Consider the following 20,466-nt stretch of genomic DNA (forward strand, 5'->3'; position numbering starts at 1 on the left):
TTTTGTAAAACTTACCAGTAAAATCTGTCTCGCTCTTCATTCGGGGACACAGCACCCACCCAGTATTGTTGTTCGGCCACAGTTGTGGCGGCTGCTGGTTAGAACCTGGTTCGGTTCTTGGCATTGTTGCTGTTTAAACATTTTTCCTTTGGGTTTTCTTGCTTCTCCTACTGCTTCTCACAAACTGAAGCTCTCTCTCCAGGCTGGAGGGGGTATAGCTGCCAGGGGAGGAGCTAACAGCTTTTACTAGTGTCAACGCCTCCTAGAGGACATGGCTATACCCACGGTCTCTGTGTCCCCAATGAAGAGCGAGAAAAAGATTTAACTGGTAAGTTTTACAAAAATCTTGTTTTTGTATGTTATAACGGGACTGGGCCCATGCTACTCTTTACCCTTCCTCCTCCTGCTTCCTTTGCCGGCACCTACTTCATGATTGACAGGCCCAGCTTCCTGTATGGTCATCTCACCGGGCCCTAATAATCTGCAATTAGGGGTTGGCAGAGGAAGTAGGTGGAGCAAAGGTGCGCAGATTTGTTTGGGCCTGCCCTCAGTGCACTTAAATGTTAATTTGCATATAGATTCAAATATTGAATTGACTATTTATATTTAAAAAATATTTCTTTAAAATGAAGCAACAGATCACTAGATAGCCCGACAAGGCATTGTGCCTTGGATTTCCTGGTGACAGACTCTGACTATAAGCTTGCCTGCATCCAATTAAAAGAAAAAACCCACCAGTAGAAAGGTATTTACCGGTAATTAAATCAAAGCAAAAAATTTTTTTCAAACCTCTTTTTTTTACATTATACAGATAATGGCAGCAAAACCTCAAGAACCACTACTGTTGAGGCCAGTTATGTAAAACGATCGGAGAGTGAGTATATGCAATTTCTTACAATCTCCTTCATGTTTCATGTGTTTGAAAGTGCTTACCATTGACAGTGTTTTCTTTATACGAAAGCAATGACTGTCCTTAGTCTCCACATACAGTTTTACTCCAGGTCTCCACAACAACCCAGCCATTTTTCTTCACTGCTGTAGGTCCGCTTTAAAGGGGCAGGGTGCTATGGTTGATACTGTTAAGGGAGTGGAGTGCTGTTGAGGTCACAGCTCAGAGGGCAGGTAGGGTAACTATTCAGGCCACGTACAAAAGACAGACTTAAGAACTCCACCCCCAGGTCCCGCTAAGCCAAGCCCCCAATTTGGTTAGGCCTCGCCCCTCCCACACCACAGCCGACAGGGATTAAACAAATTAAGGTAAAAATCTACTTCTGTCAGCTGCAGGGGTGGGAGGGAGGATGACTTTCTCCCTGCAGGTCCTGCGCCAGACGGAGAACAGGGAGTCTTAAAGCTGGACTGTACTGCCTAAAGCTGGACCTCTGGATACTCTAGGGGCAGGCTGCTGGGGAGGTCAGTTAAGGGGATGGTCCACTATGGAGGTCGGTGTTAAGGGGTAGATTGCTGTAGAAGCCACTGTTAAGGGGACGGGGTGTTGTGGAAATCACTGTTAAGGAAATGGAGTATTGGGGAGGTCACTAATAAAGGGACGGCTGCTGTGGAGGTCACTGTTAAAAGTGCGGGCGCGGTGGAGGTCTCTGTTAACAAGACAGGGAACTGTGGAGGTTACAGTTAAGGGGGCGGTCCGCTATGGAGGTCAGTGTTAAGGGGCGGGGTGTTGTAATGATCACATTTTAAGGGAACAGAGCTCTGTAGAGATCACTGTTAAGGGAGCGGGTTATTGTGGAAATTACTGTTAACGTGATGGGGTACTGGGGAGGTCACTAATAAACGGGCAGCCGCTGTGAAGGTCACTTTTAAAGGGGAGGGTGCTGTGGAGGTCACTGTCGAAGGGGCGGGGTGCTGCAGTGGACATTGTTATGAGGGATACTGTCTATCTTTAACGACGCACACAAACCTTAAATGAAATCTATGAAATATACCCTTGCGAAGCCGTGCGTAAAATATATATATCATTATTATTATTAGTAGTTATCTTTCTATGTTGCAGCTATTGTTTAATTGTGAGTTCAGAATGTTGTCCTTTGTCTTCTATAGTTTTACACTATAGCAGCTGCAGAAAGCCATTCTGTGATAAATCTGTCATATTTGCTGTCTGATGTTCAGTCTACACTCCCTGACCTCTCCTTAGCCATCATCTAAACTGTTTTATGCCCAAATCAAACTTTGCAGCAGAGTTTTGAGTTTAGCTTTAGACCTGAATGATTACAAAGATGTCAACTCTAAACTGACAAAACAATAAAAGCATATTAAAGTAATCCTAAAAAATGAACAACTTTTGCTTTTAATGATCTGCTTAAAACCTAAGTAAAAATGTCTAACATACATGTACTATACACTGCACCTGACGCTTTACTCTGAAAGCCTTCTGATAGATATATCTAAGGTCCATTTATCATTGCAGATGGTGGAACGGTTGTCCAGACGACAAAATCTTCATTCAGTGCCACATCTAAGAAGGTCGGCAGGTAAATATGAAATTCTATGGGCTGCATTCTAACATTCCAACCTCCATTAACTTACATGCTGCAATACGGTACCATCATAGTAAATTCACTTGTTGGCCAAACACTGAATTTAAAAAGATTTACTTTTTCTTAATCAAGAGATATTTCATGTTGGTGCTAAACACTCTTTACAGTGTCGTATAACCTACCCAGTGCAGCTTACTTTTTAGCACTTGTTTAGCTGGCATTTGCATAGCATTTTATAGGCCTGCTAGAGTAATCATCCTTCTTATTATTTGGTTGTAAAGTCATGAGCCAGTAAAGGTCTTTTCATCTGTCGTGCTGCAGTGTTTTTGATCGTGAAGATGACGGGGTGGCTGCCTTGGAGAGGAGGCAAGCAGAAAAGAAGAAAGAGCTCATGAAAGCGCAAGCTCTGCCTAAAACACCAGCCACACAAGCCCGTAAGGCCATGATTGAAAAGCTGGAGAAAGATAGTGGAAGGTATTGAGATTTTAGATGGTCTTCGTTCCTTTTGTTTCCTAATTTTGTAAATTTACCGGTGTATATACATTTTATAGCTTTATCAGTATTGTAATTTAAAATCCCTGTTTTGTGGGGTCTGTTGGGGCATACTAAGACATAATTGCCCTTTTTACCCTTTTTTTTTAAAATTAAAACAGCTAATGAAATTCTTGCTTTCACAGATTGTTTTTAGAATTTCTGTGTTCACAACTAGTAATGAAGCCAATTAGGAAGCAATCCGGAATTTCCTATCCTTCTGTATGGAATTAAGAACCGACTGTATTAATTTCTATTAATTGTTATGAATCATGTAAATTTTTTTTCTTTTTCAGTCCTTCTACTCCAGCTTTTTCCAAAGTTGCCACCCCCCGGTCCTCAGCATTTGGTGTTCCTAATGCTAACAGTATCAAGCAGATGTTGTTAGACTGGTGCAAAGCGAAAACTAGAGGCTATGAGGCAAGTGTTGGGTTAACTCTAAAGAACTCCTACAGCGCTGTAACCTGATGATATCATCTTTAGGACAGTGTAGTACCTGAGGTGGTGGGCATGCAATCTGTGTAGTGAGTCCATATAGACTTACCACCTCTGTCACACCAGCTTCTTAAGATAAGAGTTTGGAAACTCATGCATTATACCTAGTGCAGACACAAGATGCCAGTGTTAAGACCCCTTTACATGGCCCGATGTAGCAAGTGATGTAAATGTGCAGGCTATTGTCAGGAAGGAAATATACACCGATCTGCTGGCAGCAGATGCTGTTTAGACGGCAGAATCTGCTGCCAGCAAATGATGATTTAGGTGTCCACACCAACCATCCCATTACCTGATGACCAGGTTTAATCAGCATTTCACACAGCACCTTCACACAGGCAGATTATCGCTAACAAGCAGTCATACAAACACTCGTTAGCAATAGTCTGCCTGAACCACCAATGAGACCACCTAATGCTCTGGAAATATGATCGCTGGGATCTAATTGGTCGCTATAGATCATAGAATTAGTGAACCTAAACCCTTGCTGAAACCACAAAGGTGCAGCAGCACTTCCCAGAACACCCTACACCTTTGGGTTTTATCAGCAGTGCTTTGCTTTTCCAGCATGAGGAGCATGGATCCATCTATAGGATCCCCTTGGGTCCCCTTTTAACTGTCTAAGGCTACTTTAACATTAGCGTTTTTCTTTTCCGGCATAGAGTTCCGTCACAGGGGCTCTATACCAGAAAATAACTGATCAGGCATATCCCCATGCATTCTGAATAGAGAGCAATCAGTTCAGGATGTCTTCAGTTCAGTCATTTTGACTGATCAGGCAAAAGAGAAAACCGTAGCATGCTAAGGTTTTATCTCCGGCGAAAAAAAAATGAAGACTTGCCTGAATGCCGGATCTGGCATTTTTTTCCGTAGGAATGTATTGGTGCCGGAATGCCGGATCAGTCCTTCCGGTCTGCACATGCGCAGACCTTTTAAAAATGAGAAAAAAGGAAAAAAAAACGGATCTGTTTTGCCTGATGACACCGGAAAAACGGATCTGGTATTGCAATGCATTTTTCAGACTGATCAGGCATTTTTTTTCAGACTGATCAGGATCCTGATCAGTCTGGAAAATGCCTGATCAGTCAGAAAAAATGACATCCGTTTGCATACAGTTTGCCTGATCAGGCAGGCAGCTCAGGCAACGGAACTGCCTGCTGGAATCAAACAACGCAAGTGTGAAAGTACCCTTTATATCAACGTACAGATCATTAGGGGCTATAGAACTATTTACGTCTCAATGTCTTTCTCATTTGAAGTTTGGTGTTTGTATGACTGACTGTTGGCATGCATTCTGTTCCAGAATGTGAACATCCAGAACTTTTCTTCTAGCTGGAGTGATGGAATGGCGTTTTGTGCCTTGGTCCATAATTTCTTTCCTGAGGCGTTTGACTACAACACCCTCAGCCCACAAAACAGGAGACAGAATTTTGACTTGGCATTTTCTGCTGCAGAGTACGTATTCAATTATGTCATGTTCTCCATTGTAAAGGTATATGACTGTTATCAATGTCTTGGGTTACTTGAATCGTTCTACAGATCTATTAGACCTGAGGTGCAAGCTTTTTTGAGATATGTCTTTGTTCAGTAAATTGAAGCTTTATTATGCACGTGCTCCTATTATAGGATTATGTTCTCTTTCTGTTGCCCTTCTCCTTTGGTTGAAAGACTGCTTATATATTTTCTTCTGCAAAGCAAATCTATCTGGTGGTTCAAGGCATGTTCACATAATGCACAGCAAAGACTATGCAACGTATGCATTTATCTGCACAAGTTTATATGTATATAGATATGTTGTAGTTACGTACCCATCTCCACAAATCCAGCTCTTAGAGCAGAGTACAGCAACCTTCGGCACTCCAGCTGATCTGAAAGTACAACCCCCAGCATGCACACTTGGCTATCAGTGACAGGAGGATTCTGGGAGTTGTATTTTCAGAACGCTGGAGTGCCGGAAGTTGACTGATCACTGGCTTAACTTCTAGCATTTCATTATGCACACCTATATCATCCCTACTGGTGCCCTTTTTATATGAAGTGTCTTCAATTCAGAATAAATAGGGTTGGTCTTGGTGTACCGCCAGTAGAAACGTACAATGAAATGGATTCTTTTTAGTGGGAATTGGTCACTGCATAATTTTTATATATATTTTTATTAATTTTTTGGCCTTTATGCAAATTGAAATTGTCCTTGTTTATCCATGCATGGATCCATCAATACACTGACATATACTTAGTGGGGGGGAATCAGTTCAAATTACATTAAAATGACATTGAACAATGGTGAGGGAAGGGCTGTGTGAAAATGAAAGCCACAAAAGATGGTCGCTTGGGTGTGCTGGAGATTTAACGGGTATGGTGCATAGTTGCAGACGTTTGCATATATCTTTTCATGTTGCCACTGATGCCAGTCATGTAGCTTGTAATTACATCTACAATATGTCTTAATTGCATTCTGCCATGAAATGCTTCCCTCTCTTAATTTTGGGCTGTAACATTTTCCTTTTTTCCCCCCTATGTTTTAAGATTGACACAAAGTTTTGATTGATCTTGGTTAACCGGCTTTGTTTCCGCTTTTTGGGAAAATTCTGCACTTTATATGTCAGTACAGGAAATCCATTGAAATATTGTTCATCCCTTATTCTCTTCTATCCAATGGTATCTGGAGTAATAACACTAATACATGGATTGCATTGAATTTGACGTTTCTTACTTTTGGGGAAATGAGACAGTTCCCCGGGGTGGTAAATGGTATGTGTAGTAATGGCACTATCCAGTCAGCACTCCATATTCTCCCACGTATGCACTGCTGATCCTCTGCTTGTTGATGGCTTACTTTATGTTAACCATTGTCCTGCTTTTCTGTGGCTAATACATTCATAAAGGGAACCTGTCACGTTGAACATGGTGGCTGATCTGCCAGCAGCATGGTATAGATTCAGTGGAGATTGCTATATAGTTTTGTTAGAAATGTTTGTGTAAGTTGTATCATCTTATTTTTTATAAATCACTGCTCCTTTTAAGCCTAAGAGTCCAGTGAGCGGTACTACTCAGTGATTGACAAGTCTGCATGCACAGTTATGCAGGGAAATCTTTCTATATATATATATATATATATATATATATATATATATATATATATATATATATATATATATATATATATATATATATATATATATATATATCTCTGCTCAGCTCCTCCTGCTCTAACATGCTGCCTGCTGATCAGACACCATGGTCAGTTTGCCAGGTCCCCTGTAAGACCGCACTATGCATGCTTGCTGGTGGTATATTCTCCATTTACATTGTGTATGTAGAGCGCCTACATGGTCCTGGAATTCTATGTATATCATGATGTTGATGTCCTCCACTGTCACTGTAACATGTATACATAAAATGTAGATCACCTCATGTTTAAGTACTATCCTCTTCTGAAATTAGAGTTAAAGGGGTTGTGCCAAGTTTAGAAGTTATCCCCTATTCCCAGGATAGGGAATGAGTAACTGATCACTGAGGTTCTGACTGCTGGGACCCCTCCTCTGATCCTAAGAGCAGAGGTCCTGTTCCCCCATGCTGATAGTGTCAGGTTGTCCATGCATCCTGCCGCTCCGTTAATTCTCTATGGCACTGCTGGAAACGCTAAGAGCTGTACTCTATTTCCGGCAGTCCCAGAGAGAATGAATGGAGTGTCAGTGCACATGCACGACCTCCCGCTACATCATGTTGGGGGAGCGGAAACCCTGTTCTTGGAATTGGTGGGGGTTCCAGCGGACTGACCCTAAACTTGGCACAACCCCTTTTAAATCTGTATTTTATTAGATCAATATAAAAAATTTAGTTCCTATAAATCTGTGTCCCTAGAATCACCTTTATGCCAGATTCACATGTCTGGAAATATTTGGGTCATCTTCTGACCACAAAAAACAGTGTGGTGGATTCTGTGAGAAATCAAGCAGCTGGGAACACATAGGAGATGGCCAAAATAGATATTCATCCCATCACTCAACCCTTCTATCAAGTAGCTTGTCACAACCATGTAGGGCTAATCTCACACTGAGATTTTTCTTGTTTCCTAGTAAGGAGAAATCTGACCTGGCAACCAGATACAGCGCTTCTTCCTTTATCAGGCATTTATCAAGTTGTATCCCTGGATAAATGCCCCCATCTTTAAGTAGCTGACTAGTAAAGACACATGTGCTTAGCCCAATTTCCATGGAACATATAGCTAAAAAAGACTTGTTTATGTGCTTAAAGGGGTTTTCTGAGATTCTGGTATTGACCTGTCCTCAGGATAGATCATCAGTACCAGATCAGCGGGGGTCCAGCACATGGTTCACCCACCAATAAGAGGCGACAGAGCTTGGATAAGTGGTGTGGATTCTTCCTAGGCAAGTCCCATTCACTCGCTGCGAGGAGGCTGCGTCGCTCACCAGGACGCTGCTACCTCTTCACAGAGATGATTGGCGAGGCTTCCAGGTGTCGAACACAACCGATCAGATATTGATGAGCTATCCTAAATATCAGAATCTCTGAAAACCCTTTTAAACTTTTGATCCCCACAAGATATATAATAGCCTGACTATTCTGAACCCCAAAGGAGCCTCACCCCATCTATAACTGTTGGGGCTCATTCAGACGACCATGTATTTGTGTCCGCATCCGTTCCGCAACTTTGTGCAACAGATGTGGACCCATTCATTTCACACAAAAAATAGAGTATGTCCTATTGTCCATTTTTGTGGATAAAATAGACATTTCTATCATAGGGCTGGCCGTTCCTTTCCGCAAAATGCCGAACGCACGTCTGCTCATTCAGATACGGTCGTCTGAATGAGCCCTTAAACTGTTAATAAATGTATTGCCACATAAGGGTAGAGATTAAGGGGGTCCTTTATTAAGCTGCAATACGCCTATATTAGTTGCTGGTCTTAATAAATGTGCCCCTAATACCGTATTACTGTGGTTCCAGGATTGTGACCAGAGGGGTATTCCCATCTCAAACTTTTCTTGACTTTTTTACAGCTACAGTTTCTGTAATGCCCATTCAACTGTATGGGAACTACAGAAAGACAGTGTAGCACAGCTTACCTGGCTGTTTTCGTAGTCCCAAGGACCTCTGCTGCATCCAGGCAGGAGGAGGTACATCCGGAGACAGGAATACCCCTTTAGGTTTTATCATGGTCATGGGTGGAATAGCTATAGTGCAGAATAGTGTCTCCAATGCAGCTTCTAGGGTTGAGGTTTTTCTTTCTAGTTGTCCACCATCATCTACACAAATACACAACTCATGCTGCATATACTAAGATTCGTAATGGAATCTGTGTCACTTTTTAACTCTGGCTTTTTGCACTTCACATGGACTGTTTCCCCATTCTACCACCTCTCCACCAGCTACAGTCACACCCCATGTAATCGTCCAAGGTCTGTTACCCCATTGAATTTATTTATTTGTGTTCTCTTCAACCATGCACCTCAGTTCTTGGACACGCACAGCATGGGTATGTTCATGGTAATGGCACCAGAATGTTTAAATCACTCATGAATGTCTCTCTTCTCTCTTTTTTTCTTTCTCTCCCTCCACTGGGCTGTGTTCACTGGTTCCCCTTCTGTCTTTCCACCTCTCCTTGTCCGTTCACCCCTAGGAAGCACGCTGACTGTCCGCAATTGCTAGACGCAGAGGATATGGTCCGCATGCGAGAACCGGACTGGAAATGTGTTTACACGTACATCCAGGAGTTCTACCGCTGCCTGGTGCAGAAGGGGATGGTAAAAACCAAAAAGTCTTAGGACTTTTTGCGACATAGACACAATGGTGAGAATGAATTTCACGGTTCCTGACAAGGTGTGTGCGCGTGATGTGTTTACAGAGCATATGTATTCTGCAGTGCCAGCGAATGGATGAAAGCTGTAAAGTTCCCAGCTTGTCAAAAGATGCCTCATAAGGAATACAGCTGCGGTACTTGGTTTCACACTTCATCATGGCTTGTGGATTATCTCCGCTTTGATTATGAGGGTTTCCAGAGAAACTGTTCTTGTTTGCATTAAACAGTAACCGTCTGTCATATTCCAGTAGAAGCGAGCTACGCTTACAGAGAATATGAGGTTATGAAATGATTTCTATGTGAGCCTATGAATTTATGGATATATCACCTGATTTATGTAGCACCTCCTATATTTTGGTGTTGTGTTCCTGCTCTCGTTTTTTACTTTTTTTCCAGCAAAGCAGATATGTTGGCCTTTTAAAACCAGGAAATGTTTTAGCTTGCTATATTCGATGTCCATTACATAGCTCTAAGCTAACAGCTAGTCCTCCCAACAACCCACCACACTCACACGATCAGCCAAGCTTTTTTGTGTTCTCACCTATGGCAGTAGCTTATATATCTGGAGAACAAAGGATCAGGCATGTTGAAATGCAACTGCCCGACTCTTCTTTTCCCTAACATTGGGGCAGAGTCTGGACATTAGATGGGCTGCCAGTAAGGCTACTTTCAAATTAGCGGTAGCATTCTCTGGCAGGCTGTTCCGGTGGGTGAACAGCCTGCTGGATCGGTGCCGACATGTCGTAGTTTTATTCTGGCCGCCTCTGCATGTTTTCCGTGCGTGCATTAGCGGCAGCATGAATCCCGCAGGCTGTTCACCTGCCGGAGAAGGCTGCCGCTAATGTGAAAGTAGCCTTATGCGGGTTCAGCTAATATTCTTGTGATATTTGTGTCCACATTTACAGAGATACTGTGACCAGTTTCTGTCCTTGTTTCTGGCAGGATAAACCTGGTGACAGATACCCTCATTTAAATGCAGGGTCAATTACTTTTTTCGCACTTTTCATAAATTCACTTGTAAAAAACTTCAGTGGGACCGAAGCGATGGAATCTGTTGAGTTTAATCACATGCTCAGGTGCCCTCATATTCATGACCTCTGTTTGCCCCTAAGGCTACATGCACACTACCGTGGTGTGTTTTGCGGTCTGCAAATCGCGGATCCGCAAAACACGGGTGGCGGAACGGCACGGACAGCCTTCTATAACTGCCTATTCTTGTCCGCAAAGCGCGGACAAGAATAGGACATGTTACATTTTTTTTGGTGGGGCCACGGAATAGAGCAACGGATGTGGACAGCACACGAAGCATCTTTTGCGACCCCATTGAAGTGAATGGGTCTGCATCCGAGCAGCAAAAACTGTGGCTCGGATGCGGACCAAAACAACGGCCGCGAGCATGAGGCCTAAGCCTCACAGAAAATGATTGCACAAAAAAGTGAGTTTGAATTGTAATATCTTTGTTATGGTGCCCTCAGATAAGGCAACACAAACCTGATGACAGAGGTTCCCTTGTGTTGAGGGCCTACTGTACACACACAGAAAACAGATTTTTTTTTTTTTCATTGAAAGATTGATATAAATTTATGGGGTATTTGTCTTAAGGAGTCTCTGTACTTTCAACTATTTTTTAAATTTAAAATTTTTAAAGAACGATTTATTCATTTCATTTAATAGAGAATGGTGTGCATAGCAAATTTCTAAATCACTTTATGTAAAAAATATACCTGCATTCACCTGAAAAAAGATGTAGTGTCATGGGGTCTAGCCTCCAGGTAATTTGCAGTCCAAATCTCCTACACAGCTTCTGAACATCACAGGAGCCTGTTGTCATTTATCCCTCCTGATCTGTTCATGTGAGCTCAGGAACTAAAAACAAACATAGTGAGAAGTAAGGGAAAGGATGTCACGGTAGTAGAACGCTTGCAGATTTCACAGAAGGCATACACCCCCTGCTTCTAAATGAAATGCATCTAACTGTCCAGCTAAAACAGGGAATAAGTTGGCTTGAAGAGAGAAACGCCAAAAAAGACCTGTTTATTTACAGTTATAACTGTACAAAGAAGAGCATCATTTCACAAGTGGTAGGGATACGTGCAGCCCTGAGCTCCGCCCACCCCGCTATCTCTACCTACTTGCACGATCCGTCCTAACCAACGGTGCACAACTGGACGGAAGTCCCTAGCTTATGTACATGCAGGGGCTTACAGGGAGGGAACAAAGTGGAGAAAACCAAAGACAGAATCGTAAACTTGCAGGCTGGGTAGAAACTAAACAAGCAATAACACCGAAGACAAAAACGGGACAAAATGGAAGCCAAGGTCACATCAGTACACAGGGAAAATACAGAATTGAGGTCAAAATACAAACTTGTCGGTACAGAGGGATAACACGATATCAGGAGTCAACCACAAGCCGAGGTCGAGTTCCACAAACACACATGCAGGAAATACGCTAGTGAGTATAAAGACTAATCACAGGCAACTTGTGGCCAGGAAGTTGCTTTTTAAATAGGCCAGACTGGTCACGTGACGTGGCCAGCGTCGCATGACCCTGCTTCATCCCCAGCCACTACTCTGAGCGCCGGCTCATCACCGTCGGCACTCATTCCTGCTTGTTGCTTAAGGTAAGGAGGACACCGGCCACGCTGAGGAAGCGCGTGCTGCCTGGTCCTCCCCCCACCCTTGTTTCCAGGGAGATGAGTACTCCGGCCACATCCGGCGCCAGCTCCTCCTCCCTCTGTCAGCGGGGTGCCGACGGTTCTGCAAGGGGGAAGCGCACCGCCGGCTCCCTGTTACACATCCATTATTCAAACCTTTTTTGAATCTTTGCTACGCTTTAAGATTTTGTTATGGTGTGGTGTAAAAAGGAAGCACACACGGTGACTACTATAGAGTTACATTGTGTCTTTGTACATCCCTCACACACACCACTTTCATGTGTTCATGACGATTAGAACATATTATAGTAAAATATTTCTCCCTAACCTGTCTAATGATGTGAATGAGATGGCACCTATTCTTGCTTTTGAAGTTAGTCTTCATCAGTCAAAGAATCTCTTGTCGCCCTATTACACTGATCAGGGATCGGGATCCTATGAATACTTCCCGATAATTGACCAGTGTAACGTAGCAGCCAATTGACTGACAAAATGAGCAAAAACTCTAACTGAATACTATTATACATTATATTCTTCTAGCTCAGCTAGATAGGGCTGCTTATTTTTACAGGCTATAACCAATGCCCCATGGCTGCTACAAAAGGAGTTGGCCAAGTATAGACTGGGAAACTGGAACCTGTGGATCTTGTAAAGAAAACCGTTTTTTGGCAATAACCAAAGACCATTACCTTTCCCAACTGGTTCAAAATCCTACTAGAGGGACAGCCATACTGGACTGCGTATTAACCAATAGACCTGACAGAACAGCAGACATGCTGGTTGGGGGACACATGGGAAATGGTGACCATCAAATAATTAACCTTTTAATTATCATTCAAAAGAGTTTCTTAAGGGAGGCATAAAAATACCAAAATTCAAAAAAGCTAAATTTGACCAGCTAAACCTCACTAACTGGGACAACGTTCTGAAAAATAAAAATGCATACACAAAATGGGATATTTTTAAAAGCTCTAATTATGAGCGGGTCATACCTTTTTATAGGAATAGAAGAGTAAGGAACAAGAAAAAAAACAATGTGGATAAATAGAAATGTAACGCAACCAATAAATTACAAAAATAAAGCATTTAAATCACTAAAACAGGAAGGTAACAAAGAAGCCTTGAAAAAAAAAATTTAATATGTAAAAGACAAATAAAAGCAGCCAAGCTGGAGATTAAGTGACAGATAATAAAACAAACCCTAAAATGTTCTCCAATTACTGTAAGTTTAAACCTGAAAATGTTGGCCCTTTACAGAGTGATGAGGAAGAAGTTGTATAGAACTATATACCGCTATATTCGCTGAGAAAAATGAACTGTCAGATGAAATGCAGAGTGTCAAAGTAAATCCCCCATTAACAGTGCCCTGTCTCACCCAGGAAGAAGTGCAGCAGCGTCTTAAAAAGATTAAAATAGACCAATTGCTGGGATCGTATGGCATACACCCCTGAGAATTATATAATGTAATAGACAGACGTTTTATTTCGGATATTTGAGGACTCTATATTAACACGGAGCATTCCACAGGATTGCCACTTGGCAAATGTGGTGCCAATTTAAAAAGGTGTCAAAAGCAGAGCCTGGAAGCTATAGGCCAGCAAGTTTAACCTCTATCGTGGGTAAACTGTTTGAAGGTTTTCTAAGAGATGCTATTCAGGAGTACCTCAGTGAAGATTAGTGAATAACACTGTATCAGCATGGCTTCATGAGGGATCGGTCACGTTACACTAATTTAACCAATTTCTATGAGGGAAGTTCTAGACTTGACCGGGGTGAGTCAATAGATGTCCTATATCTTGACTTCTCCAAATCATTTAATACTGTGCCAAATACAGTGGTGAAAATAAGTGTCTGATACACTGGCGATTTTACAAGTTTTCCCACCTACAAAGAATGGAGAGGTCTGTCATTTTTATCGTAGGTGCACTTCAACTGTAAGACGGAATCTTAAAAAAAATACAGAAAATCACATTGTTTGATTTTTAAATAATTAATTATAAGTATTTGATCATCTACCAACCTGCAAGAATTCTGGCTCTCACAGACATGTTAGTTTTTCTTTTAAGAGGCCCTCCTACTCTGCACTCGTTACCTGTATTAATTGCATCTTTTTGAACTCGTTACCTGTATAAAAGACACCGGTCTACTCAATCAATCACACTCCAACCTCTCCACCATAGCCAAGACCAAACAGTTGTCTAAGGACACCAGAGACAAAATTCTAGACCTGCACAAGGCTAGGAGGGGCTACAGGACAATAGGCAAGCAGCTGGGTGAAAAGGCAACAATAGCTGGCACAATTATTAGTGTCCCTTATGATTTCCCAGCAGGAATACATCAGACCATCCCACCGATGGATCCACATTCAGCACTCAGTAAACTCAAAAGAATTCCATGGACATCAGCATCTCCCTCAATGGTTCCTTATATTCAATCAGTCAAAAAAATGACATTAAAAATGCAACATTTTGGTGATGAGAAGGCACTGGTGCGCTTGTTAGCTCACCAAACAGCTAAACGACAGGGGTCCCGGGGGTCGGACCCCTACCTGATACTGCTGACCTATCCAGAGGATAAGTCTTCAGTTACAAAGTCTCGGAAAACCCCTTCAAAGCACCACGGTTTCTCCAGAGTTAAAAGTACTTTGTAATGGGGAATTCTGAAATAAGGCAGAGTCTACATAGCGATAGGCTATGGAAATAGGTTATCTAAACTAGACGACCCCTTTAAGTTGTCAATAGACATTGACTCCCCCCGTTACCGTTTCTGTCTTGTGGAAAATTATTGGCCTCTGATACCATTTTATGATGCAGTGCTTTCTTCTAGAGCACACCTTGAGTTCTCCCGTGGTCATGACTATAGTCCTGCGCGGATGACTAATCATATGATGACTGATTTCACCTTATCTTTTTGTTGCATAGTTTTCATGGGAAATAGCTGTCATAATGTTGTATTCATATATCTTGCTGCTCTCATGTCATTATTGCCATGGTAACAGTCAGACAATAGTAAGGTCATGCTTTGCAAGTTTTCCTTATTTCCTTGCAGCCTCTGCTTTGCAGAAGTCTATTCGTGTATATGTAATGACTGCCGTTGTCAAATTAAAGGGAACCAGTCATTAAGATCTTAAACTCTCCAACTACCATCAGCCCCTTATCCTTAGGCTACTTTCACACTAGCGTTATTCTTTTCCAGTATTGAAATTCGGTAAAGGGTCTCAATACCGGAAAAAAACGCATCAGTTTTGTCCCCATGCATTCTGAATGGAAAGCAATCTGTTCAGGATGTCTTCTGTTCCATCCCTTATGCGGTATTTGACCGGACAAAATACTGCAGCATGCTGCTGTATTTTTTCCGGACAAAATCCCGGACCACTACCGCACTTGCCAGATTCGGCATTAATTTCCATTGACCTGTATTAAGTCCAGATCCGGTACCAAGTGTTCAGTAAATTGCCGCATTGACTGATCCGGTCTGCGCATGCGCAGTTCTTACTAGCTTTGAAAAGATTAAATACTGGATCCGTTATTCTGGATGATACCGGAAAGACGGATCCAGTATTTCAATGTATACGTTTAACGGATCCGGAAAAAAGATATCCGTTTGTACACTGATTTCTGGATTCGGCTGGCCGTTCCGGCAACCAAACTGCCTGCCGGATTCTTCAACGCTAGTGTGAAAGTACCCTTAATCACTAAGGGCTGGATTAGACCTGCAGATCAGCATTTCGTTTGTCAGGAAGGAAGCGTTCCCTCCTGACAATCGCCTGCTAGTCAGTGAAGACCACTGATATTACATGGGGAGGATTTATTGCTAATGCTGTCGCTGGTCCCCATACACAATCATTATTTCTTGGCTGCAAAATGTGATGAGAATTTTTTTTTCTTGGCATGCATTAAAAAAGTGATTGCCCGATGAACAATCATTTGCTTGTTCATTGGGTAATTGGCAGCACTTTTTTACACAGGCAGATCATTGCTGAAGAGTTAGCGATAATATGGTTGACTACAGGTCTAATACAGCCCTAAGATAAAAGGACATCATAGCATTGCCAGCCTCCTTTTGGGGGTGTGTACCTGCAGAGACTTGCTCTATCCAATCAGTGCTGCTATTTTCAGACTGTGCAGGTACACCCCCCCAAATGGTTACCAATCCCCTCTGTACCCTTACTGCAGACTGCTAGCAATTCATTCATAACGTTCAGGGCTCTCACAAGCGGTCCAAAACAGATCCGTTTTGCCCCAATGCATTCTGAATGGAAAAGGATCCGCTCAGAATGCATCAGTTTGCCTCCGATCAGTCTCGATTCTGCTCTGGAGGCAGCCACCAAAACGCTGCTTGCTGTGTTTGGCTCAGTTTCGTCAAGCCAATAGCAAAACAGATCTGTCCCCATTGACTTACATTGTGTGTCAGGACAGATCAGTTTGGCTCAGTTTCATCAAGCCGATAGCAAAACGCTGACACCATCTGGCACAATAGAAAAGGGATCCGTCTCCCATTGACTTGAAGTGTGCAAGGAAGGTCCAATTGAGTGTGACCAGTTGACGGTGGTTTCCTGCACAGTCTAACACTGGCAGCATTGATTGGAATGTGTCAAACGGACACAATCCCAACTGGCAAAACCCATGTGAACCTTCAGTGCAAAACACTAGTGATTCATTCACAACTTCAAGGAGGAATAATAAAGGGACGGCATGACATAGTGATAAGAAAAGATGCTCCAGAATTGTCATTACATGAGGAATGAAAATAGTTGGTAGAACAGACATGTCAGGTTAGGTGACAGGCAGTGGCATAACTACCGGGGAAGCAGCTGCTTCGGGGCCCAAGTTGAGAAGGGGCCCAGGAGCACTGTCTTCTAGTACAATTCAGCTCGGGTCCCCTTTTGTGACTATTTGAAGGGGGCCTGGCCAGTCCCGAAATGTACCAGAAAAGGTGTAGATACCAGTATAAGGAAATTTTGGAATGCAGTAATGGCAGGCTAAAGGATTCTTTATGATGTTATCATGTCACATGATCGAAGGTCCTTTTAACCTACCATTACTTACTTCAATCCAAAGGTCCTTTAGCTTTAGCTTCAGAGTCATCAGAGGAAAACAAATAACCTGCAGCCATGTGTGTGTGTGTGTGTGTGTGTGTATACATATACATATATATATATATATATATATATATATATATATGTGTGTGTGTATATATACGTACGTACGTACGTACGTACGTACATACAGACCAAAAGTTTGGACACACCTTCTCATTCAAAGAGTTTTCTTTATTTTCATGACTATGAAAATTGTAGATTCACACTGAAGGCATCAAAACTATGAATTAACACATGTGGAATTATATACATAACAAACAAGTGTAAAACAACTGAAAATGTCATATTCTAGGTTCTTCAAGTAGCTTTTGCTTTGATTACTGCTTTGCACACTCTTGGCATTCTCTTGATGAGCTTCAAGAGGTAGTCACCTGAAATGGTTTTCACTTCACAGGTGTGCCCTGTCAGGTTTAGGCTACTTTCACACTAGCGTTCGATCGGATCCGATCATAATAATGCAGACGGAGGCTCCGTTCAGAACGGATCCGTCTGCATTATATTAGCATATAAAAGCTAAGTGTGAAAATAGCCTCGTACGGATCCGTCCAGACTTTCAATGTAAAGTCAATGGGGGACGGATCCGCTTGAAGATTGAGCCATATTGTGGCATCTTCAAACGGATCCGTCCCCATTGACTTACATTGTAAGTCTGGACGGATCCGTTTGCCTCCGCACGGCCAGGCGGACACCCGAACGCTGCAAGCAGCGTTCAGGTGTCCGCCTGCTGAGCGGAGCAGAGGACAAACGGTGCCAGACTGATGCAGTCTGAGCGTATCCGTATCCACTCAGAATGCATTAGGGCTGGACAGATCCGTTCGGGGCCGCTTGTGAGAGCCTTCAAACGGAGCCCCGAACGCAAGTGTGAAAGTAGCCTTAATAAGTGGGATTTCTTGCCTTATAAATGGGGTTGGGACCATCAGTTGCGTTGAGGAGAAGTCAGGTGGATACACAGCTGATAGTCCTACTGAATAGACTGTTAGATGCTTTTTTTTCTTGCCATAATACAAATTCTAAGTAAAGAAAAACGAGTGGCCATCATTACTTTAAGAAATGAAGGTCAGTCAGTCAGCCGAAAAATTAGGAAAACGTTGAAAGTAAGGGCTATTTGACCATGACGGAGAGTGATGGGGTGCTGCGCCAGATGACCTGGCCTCCATAGTCACCGGACCTGAACCCAATCGAGATGGTTTGGGGTGAGCTGGACCGCAGAGTGAAGGCAAAAGGGCCAACAAGTGCTAAGCATCTCTGGGAACTCCTTCAAGACTGTTGGAAGACCATTTCAGGTGACTACCTATTGAAGCTCATCAAGAGAATGCCAAGAGTGTGCAAAGCAGTAATCAAAGCAAAAGGTGGCTACTTTGAAGAACCTAGAATATGACCTATTTTCATGTGCGTGTGTGTGTGTGTGTGTATATGTATATAATATTTTATAAAAATTCCCACCATAAGATGCATTTTTCCCCCCAAATGCCCCTGCATCTTATGGGGCGAATACTAATGAGCAATTCCATTATTGAAGCGCTCATTAGTACCAGAGGACCAGGAAGCGGTGAAGGCTCTGTAATCACTGCTGTGCAGTGGCTGCGCACAGCGTGCGTGTGCTCTGTAACCTCACACTGTGAGCGCCAGTTCACATCACAGCCGACAGCAGGAGAGGTAAGTGGTTTATTTTATAAATCTTGGGGCTGATGCGATGGCAATGGGGGTGATGAGAGGCATGGGGCTCTTATCCAAGGTCTGATTTGGAGGTCATTTACATTGGGGTCTGAGCTGATGTCTGATTGGGGGCTGATTTGAGGTCTTATTAACATTGAGGGTCTGATTGGGGCTGTCAGCTGAGGTCTGACTGGTGCTCTGACCTGAGGTGTAATGAATAATATTTTTTTCTTTTTGTCCTTCTCTAAAAAAATAGGTGTGTCCTATAGGGCAAAAAAGACTAGTGTTTTTTTGTTTTTGTTTTTTAAATGTGTGTTTAGTATGTTTGTGTATCTATGTCAACATCTGCTTATTGTGTGTGTGTATATAGAAGATATCTGGATATTGGTAGTAGTGTGTGTATATATGTATGTATATGTGTGTGTGTGTGTGTGTGTATATATATATATATATATATATATATATATATATATATATATATATATATATAAAAAATTTTTAGAGCACTACTAGTCCTATGCAGATATTTAGGACCTTGATACTGACAGAAAAAAAAAGCTTTTACTATTGATGACCTGTCCTCAGGCTAGGTCAAGAGGTCATAAATATCAGAGGGAAGGGGGGGATGTAGAACATTTGCTCTGGGGCCCATTCAGTTCTAGCTATTCCCCTGGTGACGGGTCCTTGCTGTCTAGGAGCTGACATCTGTGTAGGTGGGAGATTTCTTATGTGGCTGACTGAATCCTACAGTGTCCCTTTATTGTGAGCTGCTCCTTTCAGTTACAGATGTGCAGTTTCTTCACTTAATATTTACTGATAAATCCTTTGTCCAGTCCATTCACTGCTAGAAGGGGGGGGGGGGGGTCCCAAATATAGCTGGGCCAGCTATTTCACGTCTACTCTTTACTTCGGGTGTTCGGTTCTGGAGATGGGTTCGGGTACCACCTCTGAACACTACCCTTATCTGACATTGACATATCCTAGTTACATGCCATCAATGTCTGAGGTGGAAATACCCCTTTAATTTGCATAGTTTTTCCCATTGCATTAAAATGAGTCTCCACACACCACTGTGTATCTTCACTAAGTAGCAGTACCCCCGATAGAGGAAAATATAAATTCTATAGTTTGGTACAAAATTCAGAAACCATAAACTCTTCTGTGTTTTTTTTTTTATGGTATAGCGTATTATTTTAGTTATTTTTAGTTAGTTTATTCTGTTTTAGTTGTATGAGCAAATTTAAAGTGATGTGTTAAATAGTGGCGAAAACCACCTTCACCGTCCTGGCATTCTGCGGGCCTCAATCTATTACTTCAGAATCCATCAGGCAGCTTTCACACATCAACTTCTTGTAGACTGGGCATGCACTTATATGGTGTGAAGAGAGGGGAAGCTCTCTGTAAATACACAAACCAAATGAGGGAAATTATGAGTCACTGAACTTATGTATGTACCTCAGCAAAGATCAGGTTAATACTAGGGTCTCTGCCACTGGGCATATGTGCCACCGTGTTTTGTATCATATGTATTGTGGGTATTTTACACCCAGCGCTGTATCATCCTTTAGCAGGACTTTACATGCATGTGCAAATTCAGCTTTCTGCCCATTAAATGACTAAAACTGCCTAATTAAGCTTAAAGAGGACCTTTCATCTGGCAAAACATTGCAAACTAAGTGTCATGATCTGTACAGCGGCGCCCAGGGATCT

General features: G+C 42.4%; 1 protein-coding gene across 2 annotated transcripts in view; it reads left to right on the forward strand.

Moving 5' to 3' along the window:
* Positions 1 to 20,466, forward strand: part of SMTN (smoothelin) — a 70,633-nt gene that overhangs the window by 40,480 nt on the left and 9,687 nt on the right. Inside the window, exons 13-18 of one of the 2 annotated variants that reach the window (XM_044275256.1) lie at positions 812 to 874; positions 2,423 to 2,486; positions 2,814 to 2,966; positions 3,320 to 3,443; positions 4,822 to 4,973; positions 9,164 to 9,333. In XM_044275256.1, the coding sequence (XP_044131191.1) occupies positions 812 to 874; positions 2,423 to 2,486; positions 2,814 to 2,966; positions 3,320 to 3,443; positions 4,822 to 4,973; positions 9,164 to 9,308 (701 nt within the window). In that variant the 3' untranslated portion in view covers positions 9,309 to 9,333. The remainder of the gene's footprint in view (positions 1 to 811; positions 875 to 2,422; positions 2,487 to 2,813; positions 2,967 to 3,319; positions 3,444 to 4,821; positions 4,974 to 9,163; positions 9,334 to 20,466) is intronic. The other variant, XM_044275257.1, reaches the window with a different exon arrangement.

The sequence above is a fragment of the Bufo gargarizans genome, chromosome 1, assembly GCF_014858855.1.
Source record: "Bufo gargarizans isolate SCDJY-AF-19 chromosome 1, ASM1485885v1, whole genome shotgun sequence".
NCBI lineage: Eukaryota > Metazoa > Chordata > Amphibia > Anura > Bufonidae > Bufo > Bufo gargarizans.